The following is a 19975-nucleotide window of genomic DNA, read 5'->3' as shown; positions in this document are numbered from 1 at the left end:
ACTGCCACTGCTCTAGCCTTCTGGAAACTCAATTATTTACATGTGCAGATATGGATATATATATAATTTCAAAATAAGTGGATGGATGAATAGGTTGTGTTCAATAACGTCTATTAGGGCAGAAGGTGTAGTTAATGAGGATCCAGATATATATGCAAAATCTAGTGTCTAGTCCATCATAGACGGAGAGAATATGTCCTTACCAAGATTCACTCCTAATCCCAGGGCATAAGTTTGTTTTGTTTTTTTTCTTTCTTTTTTTTTCTTTTTTTTTTCTGATTAATGTCAACTACTCTTTTGATCAGTAGTGAAGCCCAAATGTTCTCACGATCAGGAAAGCATTGATAGATGCCCGTAAATATTACTCAGATATTAAAGTTCTCGTGAATCCAGCTTTAGCACAGAAGGGCATGGTACTTGTTTCTGCTGGCCATGACCACCTAAGTACTAGTAAGTGAGGAGGAAAGATGTAAAGTTGGCCAGCACTCTTTTGTACAAATGTTCACTTTCCTCTCATTAAGCTCTTTGCTTAGTGTTGTTAAGGAGTTTAATCTTGGTACTTCAGGGAAACTTTTCCTACAGGCCTTAGATTTTAGTTTCTGGCTTTTCCAGGAGTTGCAAGCTTATGCGGTAGTCTAATTTTTGTTGACACTGCGCAGAGTGCACGGGCTTCATTTGGAAATATAGCCATGTCCTTGGGAGGGCCATGCAGTCTTTGGAAGAAGCTGCTGGCTTTAACATTATAATTCAAAGAAGGTTCTCATCATACTTAGGAGTCAAGAAGGTTTGGGTGATATTGGAAAATGTTTTCTCACTCAAGAACCAAGTTAAGTGATGCTGGGTTCTTTATTTCCATTTCTTACATTTCATTTTCAATAACCTTCATAGTAATGTGTCACTCTCAGGGCACAGGTACTAAAGTATTATACTAAGTGTTCAGTTCTCTCCTAGAAGTATATCTGTATTAATTTCTGTATTAAAATTTTATTATATGATGCTGGTATTATTATCATCCCCATAGTCTGGATGAATTGGGTCTTAAAAGAGTTTACTAGTACATAATTTGCCCAAGGTAACAATAAAAAATAAAAAAAAATCAAGAATCACCATTAGTTTCATTTGACACCGAGGCCTGCAATTTGATCAGCACTCTGATAAAGAGGTTCTCTGGATTAAGGAGTATATACACCTTTAATATTAATTGCAGGACTATATTGTGGGTGGAAAGTAATATTTTAAAAATATCCTTTGCCATAGTTGCCCTGTGTAAGGGGCTCTGAATTGGGTTGTATATCTGGATACCAGTTATCCTTATTTTCTCTAAATATTTTCTTTGTGTTTATCTTTCCGTTTTCCACTTCTGCAGTCTTCTTGCTTGCTGTTGCCTCAGTGTTTTCCTACCCTTTTTGAAGTTTCAGTGCCCAGTCCTCCATAAAATATTTATTAAATAAATTATTGATCTTATACTAGGACATTCCAATTAAAAATTCTTCATTTAACTTGTTCGAATGTTTGTTTCTAGCTATTTTTAACTACACTTATTGGGGTAACATTGGTTCATAACATTAGATAAGTTCCAGGTGTACAAGATTATAGTTCAACATCCCTGGACTTTATTGTGTGATCACCACCCAAAGTCGAGTTTCCTTCTGATACCACATAGTTGAACCCTTCCTTCACATTGCCCTTACCCTCTTTCCGCTCGGATAACCACCTTTCTGTATCTGACCTTTATCTTATTAGTTACTCTTTTCACACTTAAAAATAATTCAGAATCTTGAATTTGAAGAAATTTGAAAACCTTAATGCTTAGACCAAACTGAGGATTGCATGACCTGTAGTGTGTCAGTTGCTCGGGTTACTTATCATCACTAGTAACACAGAGCAGCGCTCTTCAGGTGAATATGGGTGTTGTTCAACGTTAAGCTACTATTTTTAATGGACTCTGTGACATGTAAGGCCTCCAGTGCCTTCATTAGGTTAGTTTACTACATCAGTTTTTGCAGGAGTGATGGATCTGATTTGCTCTGTGCAGCTCTGTTACTTTAGTGGATGTGTTCAGGGTTTATCTTATATGTTGTCTGACTAATGATTTATAGTATAGTGCCAGAATCAGGTTTCCTCCTCACCTTTATCCTTTGGATTCTGAGAATTACCAAGGAAAAAATGAGGCATGGAGAGTAAAAGTATGTCCCTGTATACTTGGTAGGACAACAAGAGCCTGATTTATTTAAAACAAATTTAAAAAACATATATAAAGGATAATAATAAGTTTAGCATTTATTGATCTCTTAGTCTGTATGAGATAATGTGTTAAGGGTGCTCCCAACTCTTTGTTATAGGTGTCCTTATCATATTTTGAAGATGAGGAAATGAAAGCATAAAAACTTAAATAACGTATCTTAGTCCATATAAATCCCAGATGTTTAGATTTTTAGTTGCAGTCATGCCATTTGATAATGATGTCAGTTAATTCCAACATGATGTTATAGCTATCTTAAAATTTTTTATGCTTTCATTTATTAATGCAAAATACTTCCAATAGATATAAGTATAGTGTGTTCTACTCTAAGTAGTTTGTAAAACTTGAAATGTTATTTATCATAGCATTCAAATTTTGGACATTTATTTTCTAGTATTTGTTTTGAATACCATAAATTTATCACTGGAAAAGTAGCAATGCTTTTTTAGAGTATTTAACGTTATTCATATTATTCAGTACATTTCCATTTTAGAGGAAAATTAACTTTGCCTGATAAAAGTCTCCTAAATTGATTCTAAGTTGTTTAGCTAAACATACAATTCAGATAATGTTTGCTTGTACACTACTTAAGAAAGTATTTTGCTGTGTTCACCATTAATGGCTGTAATAGTCCCAATTTAAGAAATGCAGATGATATTGTCTTGCTGTGTGATGAATTCTGTTCCCAAGATGTGGATAAAAACAAAACTTTTCAAAGTGAATGAACAGCCTGGCCTGTCATCGGGAAGTAATGTGTATCCATCCCTTGTCATCTTAGTTAATTCCTTGGTCTTAAAGCATTAGATAGGTTTAGCTTTTACAAGTTTTTTAAAAATGTTATTCAGGTGGACTTGTTCTTTGTTGTGCTCAGAATAAATAAAATAATTCAGAATATAAGAATGGGCAACTGAAAGGAACCCCTATGTACATTAACCCTGCATTGGAATAGTTTATATAAAGAGTTTTAACCACGTTGATCCTAAGCTGTAGTTTATTCATCCCCTGTAACTTGGAAAATTTTAAAGATCTGCAAAAAAAAAAAAAAAAAAGATCATACTCAATACTCAATAGTTTCTTTGTGATCAGGAACTCAGCAAATAGTCTTTGACATACATGTCAATGGCACCACACCAAATATGGGTGGTCAGTGGACAGGTTGATCAAAATATCCCTGGGTTTCTCCCCCAGAGGAGCTTATGGAGCAGTTCTGAAGCCATGCCATGGGTTTTCTGTATGCTCAGAGACATCCATGGTTAGGAATCATTTAGAAGAATAGTTTTCAACTGGGGGCACTGTTTGCCAATGTGCGGAGTAATGTTTGGTTTTCACAGCTGAGAGGGTATGTGTGCTACTGGTATCTAATAGGTAGAGACCTGAGATAAATGCATAAGAAACACTCTTGTACCAACAAGAAATTACTCAATCTAAAACATGAAGAATGCCAACATTAAAAAACACTGGTCTAGAGAATATACAGATATATCCTTAGAGAGTTCCCAGTTAACCAGGGTGAATAAAAGATACACAAACATATCATTCATTCATAAATAAATGTCAGTAAAAAAATCAAACCAAAGTATAAGCAAGAGTTCATAACTATTTTAGTTATTTTATGATATGACTGGAAGCAGTCTAGATAAGCTATGTGAAAACCCAGCTGGTGGGCTCAGTGGTTGAGCATGGACCTATGAACCAGAAGCTCATGGTTATATTTCCAGTTAGGGCATGGGCCTGGATTGCAGGCTCAATGCCCAGTACTAGGCATGCAAAAGGCAGCAATCAATGTTTCTCTCTCATCGATGTTTCTATCTCTCTATCCCTCTCACTTCCTCTCTGAAATCAATTAAAAACTAAAAACTATGTGAGAGAGACTTTGTAGTGTTATCTGCAATTGATAAGATAGTTGTGGGAATTATGTGAATAGAGTATACCTGTACTTGAAAAAAAATTAAAATTTTAACTGTTTCTGAAATTTTAATAATGAGATAAAAGTTTACTTATTGACAGCAGAAATTCTTTTTTAAATACTGTGTGAAGTGAAAACAGGACCACTTCCATAAGTGACATTTAAACAAGAAAATTGACAAGAATGCCTAAGAAGAGTTCTGACAAGTGTGTGTGTGTGGTTTTGTCTGCATATTACTCTCACAGGTTTCTCTTACCTAGTTTTGTGGCATCTCTCAATATCAGATGCTTAGAGGCAGGAAATATATAATAAATCACTGAGAGTTATTTAATAACCAATTAAATCATCAAATACCTTCATGGCAACAATAAACATTTAATTTTCAGAGAGAAATAAGGATAGCTATGTTGAAGACTTTTTCCGTTCACAGTGACAACTAAATTTTTAAACCTTGGAGCATTCTACTATTTTTATCAAACAAGCACCAGCAGACTAATTTACTGAAAACAACAAAATAATCCACACATATATTCTTTTTCAGCTATCTCTTGCATCTCTGATGATAACCAGTCAGCAGAAATGACCGAATGCCTCAAGCAGGCAAATAGCATGCCTCCCCTTGTGCAAGAATGCATGGTCCCATGTCGAGATGACTGCACCTTCACTGCTTGGTCCAAGTTTACGTCCTGCTCCACAAATTGTGAAACAACCCGAAGCAGACGGCGGCAGCTCACAGGTAAGATGTGCTTTCCACATCTCAGCTGCAGCAAAGTGCTGCACTCCTGAACTTCCCAAGGACAATGTAAGCTCCAGAAAGATAGGAAATGGTGTCAGGTCGCCCCCTCTCCCACCCCTCCCTGCCTTTGTTATCCTCTGTATCTCTGCTTAGCACATCCTAAGTACTCAGTATTTGTGAAGCGAATGAACAATGGGGCCATTCTGTAGCTATGACATTCTCTATACAGCTCTATAATCTTTGTATAAGGTGGGACAAAAACAGGGTTATAGGTGTGAGTACATGAAACGGAGTTTATTCTTGTTTTATTATTTATTAATTAGAGGTCCGATGCACAAAATTTTGTGCAAGAATGGGCCTTCCTTCCCCTGGCTGCCGGCACCGCCTTCATTCAGGCCAGAGCTGCCTTTCTACCTTTGCTCTGGCCCAGAGCCACCTTTCTGCCTTCCCACCCTGCTCAGAGCTCCAGTGCGACAGGAGCAGTGCAGAACACCTGCGTCATCACCAGGGCAATGATGCGCTGCTTGGCACCTGTGTATGCAAATTAACCTGCCATCTTTGTTGGGTTAAATTGTATACTCCTGATTGGCTGTTGGGCATCATGAAGGTATGGTCAATTTGCATCTTTCTCTTTTATTAGTGTAGATTATGGCATAACTTTCTGTATGAACAACTGTAAGCCTACTTTTGCCCCACCTTGTAAGTCATAAATGGCAATATATTTACCAATTTTCCGGGAGTAGTTAACGGCTAAGTTTCTGGTGCCAGGATCTCAGCAAGGTTGGAAACAGTAAGTAATTTATAAAGAATATCAAAGGTATATCTAACCTATATCATACTCTTTTGCCATTACCTCATGAGCAATTGAGCATTTAAAAACTTTAATAGTATGAGGTAAAAATCAAGTTACATGCATAGATTCTGCTTTTGTGGTATGTTATTAATTACTGATTCTGTTTGCGTCCATGAAATTTAATGGAAATTAAAGCAATTACTAATTTAATCAAGGTTCTGCAGCATTTTTTGCTTGCAATGTACAAATTCCTGGAGCAGTAGTGCATTTTACTACTTGTCTAGGTATACATGCCAGAACTTCTCTGAACTATATGTGTATTTCCATATGTAGAAAATTTAATTCAGGTAATGGAAGCCAAAGGAAAAATGCCAAAATAATCATTGGCATAATAAAATTGGTGTTGACCTCAGTACCAAGTGCGGATTCTCTTGTTTTCAAGATCCCTTTATTGGAATGCATTGCTTATGAGATTGTTTTAAATGTAACTCACTCTAATAGATTTACTTAATGGGTGAGAGCCTTTAAGAGTGTTTCTGCATTCAAGTCAGGATCTCATTCAGAAGTATAGGTGAAACTTATGATCACATATAGAAACATCAAATATGCTGTATGTTATGCTTTCTCTTCTATAAAAATCTTTGCATATGTGATTTTAAGCAGTATTGCTTATGTTTCTAAGATAAACCAAAGATAAAACAATATAATGAGGTACATGCATATGATAGAAATCGTTTCAAATTCACAGGGCAGTGAAACTTGGTTTGCATGTTCCTACATCATGATGTATTATAGAAGACATTATTCTGGTTCACTGTTCACCTATATCTTTGAGGTTAATGAGAATCTCCTATAAAGGGGGAGAATATTTTCATTAGTGACCAGTTTTTTCTTGTCTTGAAGTTTGCTAATGATAGTTTATATTTGTAATCCAAGAAAATAAAATATTGAAAATCCTAGGATTTTTTTTTTCATTTTACAACCCACATAGGGTTTTTTGTTGTTTTTGTTTGTTTGTTTGTTTTTGGGGGGGTGCATTTTCAAAACTTTAATGAATTTAATTTATTTAAAATCTATTTTTATGTAAATATTGAACATTTTTTCTGCAAACTCCTAAAAATTACTTGCACTAAAAAGTATTTAGAAGTTCTTTTCTAAGTTATTAACTGCCAATCTTTTAGCTAGCTGAATGATCATTCGTGTGTCTTAACATCTAAGTTACACCAAAATAACTTCTCAACTTACTTAAATAGGAACTTTGCAAAACCAATCAAATAAATTATTTAGTATTTTTGTTGGAAAAAAAAGTAGTGAATTGAAATGTTCACCTTCTGAAGACGTATTTTGATTGTGATATACTGCTTATATATATTTTGCTTTCCTTCTTGTAATTTGGTAGTAAAAATATAAGGGACAAAAAGATATTCCAGGGCTTTGTTTTATTACTTTGGCAAGAGTAAGTGGTTCCAACCAATAGGTAGATTCCAAAATCAAGGTTAAATGTGTTGAGAAGACAGTGGAATTAGAAGAGATGAAAATAATCAACTTGGGAAAGTTAAATTAAATGCTGATGGAAGGAGCTATTCACCACCTGTTTGTACAACTCTCAACCACTACAATTTTAAGCTATGATAGAAACTGTGTTTTTCAAACGTGTTCTTAGTTAAGTACCTCTAATGGGAAAAGTGAATGAATACATCCTCACAGAGGTACAGTGGTGTGTATGATGCTTTTGCAAGGTCATTTCAGTTCCTGTAAAAACCCTTAAAACCCTTGTTCATTGTGGCAATAAGCATCAGAGAAGGCCCTGGCAGGATTGCTCAGTTGGTTGGAGCATTGTCCCAATATGCCAAGTTTATAGGTTCAATCCCTGGTAAGGGTACTTATGGGAAGCAGCTGATGAATAAGTAGAACAACAAATCAATGTTGCTTGCCTCTCTCTCTCCAAATCAATTAATAATCCCATATAATAAAAGACTAATATGCAGATCAACCAAACAGCAGAAAGACTAGTGGAATGACCAGTGCTATGATGCACACTGACCACCAGAGGGCAGACACTCAAAGCATGAGCTGCCTGCAGGTCCAAAGCCACCTAAGGCAGGTGCCAGGGCTACCCCTCCCCCCCATACACACCGCCCCATTCGCCCTGCTGGTTACCCCATAGATAGGCCCTGATCGCCAGCCAGGCCTAGGGACCCTACCCTGACACAGATTTCATGCACTAGGCCTCTAGTTTAAAAATAATTAAAAAATCAGGAAAGGCCAGAAAGCCACTCATTAGGTGACAACTTTAAATTGTTCTGTATAATGTAAACTCTTTGATAAGGAGAAAGTAGTCTCTATATTAGCTTGTATCGAGTATTTTGAAGTGGGGACAAGAAGAGATAAACCAAAGAACTTACATACTTATATGCATAGCCCATAGACACGGGAAATAGAATAGTGAAAAGCTGGGGGGAGAGGGGGAGGTAGGGGGTGAGAGGAGTGGGTGAAGGGGAACAAAATGGGAGATATCTGTAACACCATCAACAATAAAAATATATTAAAAAATAAAATAATCATAAGGACTGGGAATAGATCAATAAAGATGCCCACTTTTAATAAACAACCATGGCTAGCTAATGACTCACTAATGAGGAAACAAAAAGTGGAATTATTAGACCTAGGAAAATTTTTAGGAATCTAGAGTAAGTGTATTGATGGAAAACTTGAATCAAGTTACAGGCTGACTTGGAATCCATTAAACATGGTTATCTGGTACTCAGCGCTGTGAAAAATGACTCCACATTGTCATTATTCAAAGTTGAAATTACAACTAAAATGTTCATTAAATTCATTTGGTAAGGTAAAGTCATATTCAGAATCCTTAAGTAAAAAAATTCAGAGTATTATAGAAGCCATAGGTTTTTATTTTTTGTTTTTCAGATTAAATTATTCAATATGATTTTAGCATGTATTTCAATCTATTGATTCTGCCGGTGTTTGTAAACAGCCTGGTAATGAGAAACGAAATATATTCCACTTTGTCTATCACATCTAAGTGACACCCAGACTCACTCCATAGTATGGGAGGATATTATTTTATTTCTTAAATAAATAATCTGTTTTTAAAAAGGCATTTGGAAAAAAAAAAAAAAGGAAAGGAAGTCAATATTTATACCTCTTGTTTGTTTCCTTGGCAACCAAAACTTTCAAGGAAAATGGTGACAAGGTAATCAATCTGTTTTTATCAACATATTGTAGGGAAAATAATAAGTACATTGACATGAATTTTCTAGCTGTTGAGCCACTGTAGCAAATGTTTTCTCATTTTATCTTGTGCCACTCTCCAACATCAAACAATTTTTATTTTTTATTTTTTTGTCAAGTTAACTTGAATTTCACAATTACTCTGGGACTTGCTTCCATTGTCTTAGAATTTAATTCCATGCACAAAAGAGTGGCAATAAAGAATACTTTATGCCGAAACCAGTTTGGCTCAGTGGATAGAGTGTCGGCCTTCAGACTGAAAGGTCCCAGGTTTGATTCTGATCAAGGGCATGTACCTTGGTTGCGGGCACATACCCGGTGTGGGGTGTGCAGGAGGCAGCTGATCAATGTCTCTCTCTCTCATTGATGTTTCTAGCTCTCTATCTCTCTATCTTGCTCTCTGTAAAAACTCAATAATATAGAAAGACTTTATATTACTTAAGACAATATTATTAAGAGCTTTTAAATATAATACTGTGAGTGAATTTTAACAAAACAGCAGATATGAAATTAATACATCAGTGTTTCTTATTGGCACAGGAAAAAGCAGGAAGAAGGAGAAGTGCCAGGATGTGGACATGTACCCTCTAGTGGAATCAGAACTGTGTCCTTGTGATGTATTTATATCCCAACCATCTGGAAATTGGTCAGATTGCATTCTTCCTGAAAGCAGAAAGGAGCCTCAGCGAGGACTGCAGGTACAAGGAGACAGCAAAGAATGCGGACAGGGCATGCGCTATCAAGCAATAGCCTGCTCTGATAAGAACGGAAGACCTGTTGACCCCTCCCACTGCAGTAGCTCTGGTAAGGACATGGATGGGGAGTAAGAAATGAGATCATTGACATACAGCCCAGGAGGTTTGTCCAAGGTCTAGAATTAGTAGCTCTGTTCTTTAATAATGGCTTCAGTTCTCCTTTGTCAATAACACAGTGCATCTCATAAAATATGGACATGTGAATCCACATATCTCATGATTATCTTGAATGTGTTTTGGATCCATTACTGGCCTCATTCTATACTTCATCTTTGGCCACTTATGTGCTGGTGGTGAGCATCGTTGCTCTAGTTAACCAAGAAAGCAAAAGCCCAATACAAATAAATATATCTGTGGTGTTTATTGGTGCTTTGATCCTAAATTTCTAAGGGATTTTACAAAATATCATTTAAAATTTAATTTAATTGATTAGTAGAGTAGAACTGAAGAACAAAAAGAAATTAGGTAATCTGGAAGAGTTTTCTGACATGGTAATCAGGTAGGAGATTTTTGTTTGTTTGTTTTGTTTTATTTTGTGTGTGTGTGTGTTTGTGTGTGTTGCTTTTTTTATTTGAACCTGAGAAGTTGAAAAATATGGGTGAATGGAGAAAAGAATGAATATTAAATACAGTTGGGATAAGAGGTGATAGATGAGGCTGAGGCATGATTATGATGGAGTTTATGAATTTCCTGCTCTATTTGTGTATGGGAGGGTAACTACTGTTTTTAAGAGACTAAACAAGTTAGGAATTTTATAGAGGATCTGAAAAGAAAGAATTTGTGTTTGAATAGTAGGCGGGGGTGGTGTAAAGGGGAAATGATTGATTCTTGGTCTCTGTTATCAAGGTCTTATGTTTTGAATAAGCTTTTTAAATAATACCAGGAATAGTAAATTGAATTTAATTATTTCATACAAGTCATGTAAATGATTGTTTGCCTTTTTTGTAAATGTATTAGCTTGTCTTTAAGATATACCTGTATCAATATATGAATGCAATTTAAAGTTTAATGATTTTTTTAATTGTTGCTGCCATTTTTCTGTATCTCAGGTTAGTTTATAAAATTATTTTTAGTGATTTGACTTCCAGAAACATCAAATACATCACTAGGAAATAGACCCATTTTATAAAAGAAGTTCTAGTCTTTTACCTAGTTTGGTTATAGCATAATATTGTTGGCTATATTGCTTAAAAGGCCTGGTGCACAAATTTGTTCCCATTGGGGCCATCAGGGCCAGTTGGCAGACTAGCCCTGCCCATGATCAGGAGTGGGGCCAGCTAGGGGGAGGGGTCTCGGGCACTTGGCTGGCCAGCAGGCCACACCCCTTGGTGGAACTCCAGGTTGGGGGACCGTTTGCATATTAGCCTTATATATGATTATATTTTTAATATAATAGATAGATAGATAGATAGATAGATAGGTGTCTTTTAATTGTAGGGACATTTTAGCTATATTAATTAACTCATGAACAGGGATTGCTTTACATTTATTTATGTCATCTTAAATTTCGTTCAGCAACTCTTGTAGTTTTTTCTTCACTTTTTGGTTAAGTTTATTTCTTGATATTGTTTCTGATGATATGTGAATGGGATCATTTTTTAATTTATTTTTTTAGATGTTCCATTACTGTATAAAATGCAACTTATTTCTGTAGGTGGATTTGATGATGTGCAACTTTATTTTTTTACTAGTTACAACAGTATTTTCTTTCAATCTTTGGGATTTTCTGTATACAAAATCATATCATCTGAAATAATGATAATTTTACTTCTTCCATTTCTATTAAGATATATTTTATTTGTCTTGCCTAATTGCTCTAGCTAAGACTTCCAATATTATATTAAATAATAGTGGTGAGAATGAGCAACCTTATCTTATTAATTATCATAGGGAAAAGCTTTTTTCCATTTTTATTTGTTTTAGATAACTTTTTCTTTTGATTTCTCACTTGTTCAGAAGTGTTGTTTGGTTTTTACATATTCATAGATTTTCTAGCTTTTTTCTTGAATTCTGGTTTCACACCATTGTAGTCAGAAAACAGTTGATATGATTTCAATCTTCTTAAATTTGCTAAGATTTGTTTTATGTCCTATCATGATCTATCCTAGAGAATCCTTTATGTGCAGTTGAGAAGACTGTATTTATTGGGTAGAATGTTCTATTTATGTCAAGTCTATTTTGTTTGAATTCTAACATTTCTTTGTTGATTTTCAGTTTGAATGATCTATCCATTGCTGAGAGTGGGATATTGAAATCCCTTATAATTATTGTGACATTATTTCTCCCTCCGATCTATTAGTATTTGCTTCATATATTTAGGTGTTCTGCTGTTGGCTACATATATGTTTATGTTTGTTATATTTCCTTGATGTACTAATCCTTTTATCATTAAAGGATGACCTTCTTTGTTTTTATCTTTGTGTTACAATTTTCATTTGAAGTCTTTTTTTTTTTTTTAAACAAATATGTATGGCTATGGCTATATCCACATTCTTTTGGTTTCTACTTACCAGGAATATCTTCTTTCTTCCCTTCACTTGGAGCCTGTGGGTTTCTTTTGAGATGAAATAAATTTTCTAGAGACTGGATATAGTTAGATATTATTGTGTGCATTCCATTTTTCTGTGTTTTTCGATTGCTTGTTTTTATCCAGTCAGCTACTCTTTGCCTTTTAATTAGTGAATTCAATCTATTTACATTTAGAGTGATAGATATATAAGGACTTTTTACGTCATCTTATTGTCTTCTAGTTGATTTTTATCTTCATTGTTTTTTTTTTGTTTTTTTTTTTTAATTTTGTTTCTACCTGCTTTTGTAAATTGGTGGTCTCTCATGGCGGTATGTTGTCTCGCCTTTTTATGTTCTGTGAGTATATTCTAGATGTTTCATTGTGGTTATTACCTCCTCCTTGGGAAGGGCACTGCTCTCTACCTCCTCTGCCAGAAGGGTAACCACTGCCACCGCAAAAAGCCTAACCTCTTGCCTTGTCACCTTAGGGAGGGGGACCCACCTGGGCAACTTCTCTCTCCTCTGTATCCAGCCTCTTCCTTACCCAACTCCAATGCAACCTGGAACTTCCCTTTAGGCAGGCTGGGCTTTCTAAAATTCTCTTGCCCCTGCGTATCTGCCCAGTCCTGTGCTCTCCAGGTTCTTTCTCTCCTGATTGCAGCCAGTGGGGGTTGGGCCAGTTCACTGACTGCCTTGAATTTGCAGCCTCCACCAGCTCCCTGCACCTGTTTTCAGAGGCACAGAGGAACTGGAAACCCTCAGGTTTCTTACTGTAGTGCTCGAGGCCTTCCGTTTGGCAACAGAAGTCTAATTCATCTTTATAAAAGAAAGGAGAGGAACGTTTTATTTCACCATGATTCTGATGCACCTGCCTATTGGTTTACTCATTCATTTGGTAAAAACCTAAACATTGAGAACCTGCTCTGTATGAAACCTGGCTCCCTTCTGTAGGGACCCTGCCCTATGTATACCAGATGAGTAAGGCCCATTTGCCATACCCCTGAGCAAAGGCAATGACAGCCGTTTCCCTGAAGGCACTGTGCAGGCGTACCTTTCTATAACCCAGATACTGATGTCACTGTTTGGCAAGAAGCCCCTTTGTCTGAGTTGGTATGAAGATGTGTTGCTGACCAGCCCATGTGCGGCTGCTGTGGGGAGCTACTTTGAAGGACTGCTTTGTCTGATGGCTCCTTGTTAGCAATGGCTTCACTATCTTCAGCAAAGTCTCTCCCTTCTGCTGCGGCTACTCATGTCTTCATCCAATTCCCAGTGTCCTCAGAGGTCCAGCTCCTAGCAGAGGGGCTGTGACCCAACACCCTATATAATTGGATATACAGTTATGGGTAAATCAGGGAATTGTGCCATTTATTTTCTAATGGGTAATAGAAATGTAATAAGAAGAAATTTCTAGCCTTGTCTAGCTCTTAAGCTGCTATGAATAGAAAAGTTCATTTTTTGTTTTTATTTTCCTAAATTTATCTTTATTATTGAAAGTATTACATATGCCCCCTTTCTTTTCCCATTGACCCCCTGCACCCCACCCGTACCCCCAGACCTTCATCATACTATTGTCTGTGTACATGGGTTATGTCTATTTATATATATAGAAAAGCCTAAGTGACCCGCTAACTGGCCAGTAGCTATGACCTGCACTGATCACCAGGGGGCAGATGCTCAACACAGGAGCTGCTGAGCTGTGGTCACTTGGCAGCAATGGTTCTCTGGTTATGCACCCAGAACCAGAGAGGAGGGAGCCCAATCCTGGAGTGCATCACCCAAGAACCACCCTCTCACAATTCGGGATCCCTCAGGAGGATGTCAGAGCCGGTCTCAGCCCAATCCCTGCAAGCCTGGCTGAGGGACCTCACCAGTACACGAATCCATGCACCGGGACTCTAGTATGCATATAAGTTCTTTGGTTAATTTCTCCCCACCCTCCCATTTACCTCCACCTTCCCTAAACCTCACTGAAATGACACAAATTTGAGATGTGAAGAGTTAGGAGAAGGCAGGCAATCATGTGAAAAGTATATTCAAGGTAATTTTAGTTAGTAGGCAAGCATGTCGAGAGAATGTATGTCAGGAAAGCCATTCTGGTCAAAATAACAAAGGAAGTCTTGGGGTTTGTAAGGCGAGAGTCTTACAAATGTAGGATGTAAGGCGAGAGTCTTGTGAAATGAGGTTAAAGAAATTGGCAGAATCTAATAGGACAAAGCAAAGAAGTCTGGATCTAATTTAAGTGTAATCATCAGACGAGATATGTGTGTTTAAACAGCTTTTTAGGTAGAATAGCTGTGTATTATGAAATAAACTCTGCAGAATATGGGATTCTATGTTGCTGTTGACATACAGTTTGGGATTTGAAGAAATGAAATTGCATTGCTGCAAGTGGACAAGAAAGGATATTGAAAGAACGGAAAATGCAGTAAAGCAATTTTTCAAGTGACCCAGGGATAACTGTGAATAATTTATCAAATTATAAAAACCAGTTTTATATCTGATCCCAGAAAATATATTACTTCTTTTGATAGGCAATTAATTATCTTCATTAATATTTTAAAAAATAACAGCATGTGCAGCTTACTTCTGTTGTAGCAATTTTATTAGTTTGTTATATATTAGAGGCCTGATGCATGAAATGCCTGCAAGAATAGGCCTGCCTTCTGCCAGCTTCTGGCACCAGCTTCCCTGGGCTGGCAGACACCCAGGACCAGGCTTCTTTCACAGCCCCAACTTTGTCTGGAAGGACATCTGGTCTAATTAGCATATTATGCTTTTATTATTATAGGTAAGGAGATATAGATAGAAGGCAAAGCTAAATAACATAAATAATCTCTGTGACAAACTATAATTTCATTTATTTATAGTCACTCAAAAATATGTGAATTTAATCTTAACCTGTTAACCGGGGAATTCCCTTTTTAATTACTCAACACAAAAAAGGCGTGTACTCTTTCACTAGGATGTGTCAGTACGTCACGCCCGGAGGATGTAATTTCATATTATTTTTTTTTATTTATACTTAAAATAAATGAAAAGACTATGAAATATATATATATTTTGTTTATTTATATATAAAGCAGAAAGGAAAATACAAAATTACAAACAAATAGAAAAGAATACCAACAAAAAAATGGAAACATCAAATTAAATTATAAATTTTACAAACAATTATAAAGATTACAAAAAATATATATTTTTTATTTCGATACATAATAAAAAATATTAAAAAGTTAACAATTACAGAACAATAAACAAAAGCACACAAATAAAATAGAAATATTGAGTTTAAAAAATTAAAATATAGATGTAAAAATTCAAAACTCAACTTCCGTGTGATATATTTTAAAACAATTGTTGATACATAGTGCTACCTTACAATCTGGACACCAATATGTAGATTCTTTCCTAACACCTTTTTTGTAGCAAACTCGGCATTTCCTGGATTTAGTTTTTCCTATATCGCTTTTAATTTGTTCTGGAAAATGCCTTTCAACTAAGCGTGATGGTTTGATGTACAGCTGCTTGTTGATGTCTTTGGGTGGGTTTTCACTATGTTGTTATCTACCAATTTCTCTACACACTCTATCAAAAAGTGTAATCGATCCAAATGACCTTTATCTTTTTTGTATATAATTTATGCATTGAAGCAGCACATATCAATTGTAGAAAAAAATTTTTACCCTATTACGGGCAGCCATGTAGGCCACCATAACTTCATCTCCCAAATCTACGCCGACCATATTCTTGTTATAATCCAGGACAACATTCGGTTTTTCTTGCCTTCTTCCTCTCTTTTCAATCATTGTCTTTTTGTCATTATGAATAGAACTGAGCATCAATACGTCTTTTTTATCCTTCCATTTTAAAACCATAAGTTTTTCTTTGAATCTTACTATATGTTCATTTTTCTGTAATTTTTTTTGTTTTTATTTCACTGGGGATTCTGACTCTGTTTATCCTCATTGTTCTTGTATTGTTTTGACACAAGAGTTCAGCCAAATGAATTGACCTATAGAAATTATCTAAGTAAATCCTATACCCTTTATTCAGTAAGTCATGTGTTAACTCCAAAACAATTCTTGTTGAACATGTTCACCACTCTCACTAGCGAAATTATACTGATTCCCTCGGTGTCTTAAATTCATGTCGAGATATGTATGGAAGACTTAATACCTTTGTTGTTTCGGAAATATACGTCCCGCCTGTTTTAGGGCACAATATATATTTCAAGGACGTATTCATATGTCCTACCCATACACGATATTGTTTACGTTTGACGTATTTATACGTCTTGTTCGGATAACAGGTTAATACATTTAGAAACTTTGTTTTCTGTGCATGTGTTAAATTTTAAATTACTGAATGGTTTCTGTTAACCTATTGTGAGCTGTCCTCATCATTCGATCACATAGAAGGGACTGAATAATTATATTCCACCCTCTTTTGTTGGGGGGGAAAAAAATAGCCATTTCAGCCGAAACCGGTTTGGTTCAGTGGTAGAGCGTTGGTCTGAAGACTGAAGGGTTCCAGGTTCGATTCCAGTGAAGGGCATGTATATTGATTGCGGGCACATCCCAGGTAGGGGGTGTGCAGGAGGCAGCTGGTCGATGTTTCTCTCTCATCAACGTTTCTAGCTCTCTATCTCTCTCCCTTCTTCTCTGTAAAAAATCAATAAAATATATTTTTTAAAAATAGCCATTTCAAAAAAAAATTTTTTCCCCCCAAATGACCTGTTTTCTAAATCATCTACACCTTTCTGTTTCTTGCGATATTGCAAATGTGTTACATCACCGTTTGAGGAGGAATTGATAGTGCCTACTCTGGGGCAAGGAAATTTAATTTTGACAAGGTGAAAAATGTTTGTTTTTCATGTTGAGATTTTGCTTTTTCTATTTTTGATTTAATGTGCATGCTGCCAAAACAATTGCCATCATATTACTGCTTTAGAGACTTTTCTCTCTAGCCATGTCTTCCATCTCAGTGGCTCTCTGTAGTACACACTTCTCTTGCCTTTTCCTGATATTCAAGGCAGTGGTTGTCCATCAGGATCCTCGCTCAGTCCTTCCTCCTGCCATCCTCTCCTCCTGTTTCAGTGAGAGGAATCTGCCCAAATGGCATATCTGATAATTGCTCACCTAAGGTTTAAACTCTCAGTGTCAACTGTCCAGACTCCTGGCATAGACTTGTAGCCCTTCATGACTTGACCCTTTTTCAACCCCTGAAGGCCTCATCCTTCTTCCTTTCTATGCTGAACTCCAGCTATCTTTGAATTTTGCATCGCAGTATATGCCACTCACTCTCATGGAGCTTTGCCTTCTGTACCTGACTACTCTACTTCTGCTGTAACTTTAATGTTTTCTCCCTGTAACCTAATTCTGCAGTTGGTGCCTAGTAACCTTTCTGGACTTACATGAGAAAGATTATCTCCTCTGGGAAATTACAGGCAGCCTTGCCAGCCAGCCTTTGCCCATCCCTTAGAGCCCATTAGGGGCTGAACATCTCGGGTTTACGTCCCTTATCAAGATACAGTCCTATTGCTTCTCATATTTTACCTGCCAACTTTATTGCTAGCCTATCCAGTCACAGAGGGGTGTGTGCTCCTAATGGAGGGGCTGTGCCTGCCTCATCATTCTATCCTTACAAACACCTAGAAAAGTGTCAGTTCATCATAGATACTCAATACTTTATAATAGAATACAGAGTATAAACCCATGCTTCTGAATAAAGAATTGTAATATACAAATGCATATATGACTGCTGCAACAACACCACATACTTATTGGGTTAAAACACATTTTTTTCTATCACTGTTTGAGGTCAGAAATCAAAGTCAGTTTCACTGGATCAAAATCAAGGTATAGTCAGGGCCATGCTACCTTTAAAATCTTTAGGGGGGAGTCTTTTTTTTTTTTTCTTTCTTTCTTTCTTTCTTTCTCCTGGGTTTTTCCAGGTTCTAGAGCAAGACTCCTTGGCTCCTGGCTTCTTCCTGTGGTATAGCATCTTGCTTCAATGTTTTCATGTCTTTCTCCATTTGTATCAGTTCTACCAAATCTTTCTCTGCCTTCTGCTTATAAAGACACTTAGTTACCCAGCCTGTGCTGATACTTCAGGATGGTCCTCCCATCTCAATATTCTTAAATGCATCACAACTGCAAAGCCTCTTTTGAAATATATGGTACATTCACAGGTTACAGAGATTAGAATTTGGATATCTTTGGGTGCTATGGTTCAGCCTAGCACAATGTTAATTTTGTTAACTTCCCCCCACCCTAAACTTCAAAGATGTGCAAATAAAAATGAATGGAAAACTCAAGTGTTAGAAGCATTCACCTAGTGTTATTTTATTTCTTTTTATGTGTGGTGTCTACATAGAGGGTATTTATGTGAATGATTGATACCATAATTGGGAAAACTATGAGGCTAAAATGTAATGAAGGAAGCAAAAACTGTTTTTAGCTATTTCCTTGAACAATGATATGTGAAACCATTTTTTTTTAAATATTTTATTGATTTTGTACAGAGAGGAAGGGAGAACTAGAAACATCGATGAGAGAGAAACATCGACCAGCTGCCTCTTGCACACCCCCTACTGGGGATATGCCCGCAAACAAGGTACATGCCCTTGACCGGAATCAAACCCGGGGCCCTTCAGTCCCCAAGCTGACTCTCTATCCATTGAGCAAAACTGGTTTCGGCCATTTTTGTGTGTGTTTTTTTTTTGCAGGGTATGTGGTATCGCCTTGTCTCAGGTCATAGCTTTATCTTGTTTAATTCTTATATTCTATTTTCTAATTTTGACCTATTGAATGGTCCCTAGAGACAAAGGCTTTCTGATAAGATCTCATTTGAAGAGAGTCTCCTGCTGTTGACAGGGTTTAAGGCACTCAGACTGAGAACTCACCTAATGAAGGACTACATTGGGAATATCGGTTCATCTGTTTGTATTCATATATTCTTTTAACAAACATCTGTGTAGTCAGCCTCATTCCTATGTAACAATATAGAAAGGTAAATAAATACTACTCATTGGAAATATTCAGTCTAATATGGTGCTATTTTAGGTACTTCCACATTTGGGATTATCTCCCCTCTCTGAGTCAGACCATACTTTAGTGTTTTTTTTAAATTACAATGAGACAAAAAATTCAGGACCTCAGTCAAACAGTTTCATCTACCTATCTTTCTTATCCAGAATAATGTCCAGATATAGTGTCAGGGTTTCTCTGTTAGTGATTGGAGGTGGACAAGGGCAAGGCATTTCTATGGCCTTATAAACTTGTGTCTATGGATTAGATTGAAGTATCTTCCTGAAAAAGGCAGTGTGTATTGTAAACCTCCTCAAGCAGAAACATTAAAGACCCATGATTAAATTCATGAACAACTTTTCTTTTAACCTAATTGAAATAAAAACATCATGTCTTATCTTAAATTAGAAAGTAAAAGCAGAACTTCTAAACAAATGCTTTCTAATTAAGGAATTGATTGTCTTTTTCTCTTTTTTTTTTAAATACAAGCAAGTAGATATTTTATAATGAAATGCAAAATCACTCTTTGTTGGCATTGTTTTAAAAGCATAGTTCAGTTCCCTAAGATCAGGAATAAAACAAGGATGTCTACTGTTTATGTCTATTTAGCATTCTAATACAAGTTTTACACAAGGCAACTAGAAAAGAAATAAAAAGTATCTAGATTAAAAAGGAAGAAGTAAAACTATATCTATAAGCAGATAGCATGATCATGTAAATAGGAAATTTTAAAGAATTTCTATATAAAACTACTA

At 36.2% G+C, this 19975-nt stretch overlaps 1 protein-coding gene across 1 annotated transcript in view; it reads left to right on the top strand.

Moving 5' to 3' along the window:
- Positions 1-19975, top strand: part of THSD7B (thrombospondin type 1 domain containing 7B) — a 696543-nt gene that overhangs the window by 460973 nt on the left and 215595 nt on the right. The window contains exons 12-13 of the mRNA XM_036422004.2: positions 4690-4884; positions 9470-9733. Of these exons, the coding sequence (XP_036277897.1) occupies positions 4690-4884; positions 9470-9733 (459 nt within the window). The remainder of the gene's footprint in view (positions 1-4689; positions 4885-9469; positions 9734-19975) is intronic.

The sequence above is a fragment of the Pipistrellus kuhlii genome, unplaced genomic scaffold (genome assembly GCF_014108245.1).
Source record: "Pipistrellus kuhlii isolate mPipKuh1 unplaced genomic scaffold, mPipKuh1.p scaffold_m20_p_7, whole genome shotgun sequence".
NCBI lineage: Eukaryota > Metazoa > Chordata > Mammalia > Chiroptera > Vespertilionidae > Pipistrellus > Pipistrellus kuhlii.
The sequence above is the reverse complement of the archived record's forward strand: the minus strand, read 5'-3'. Positions and strand labels throughout refer to the sequence as shown.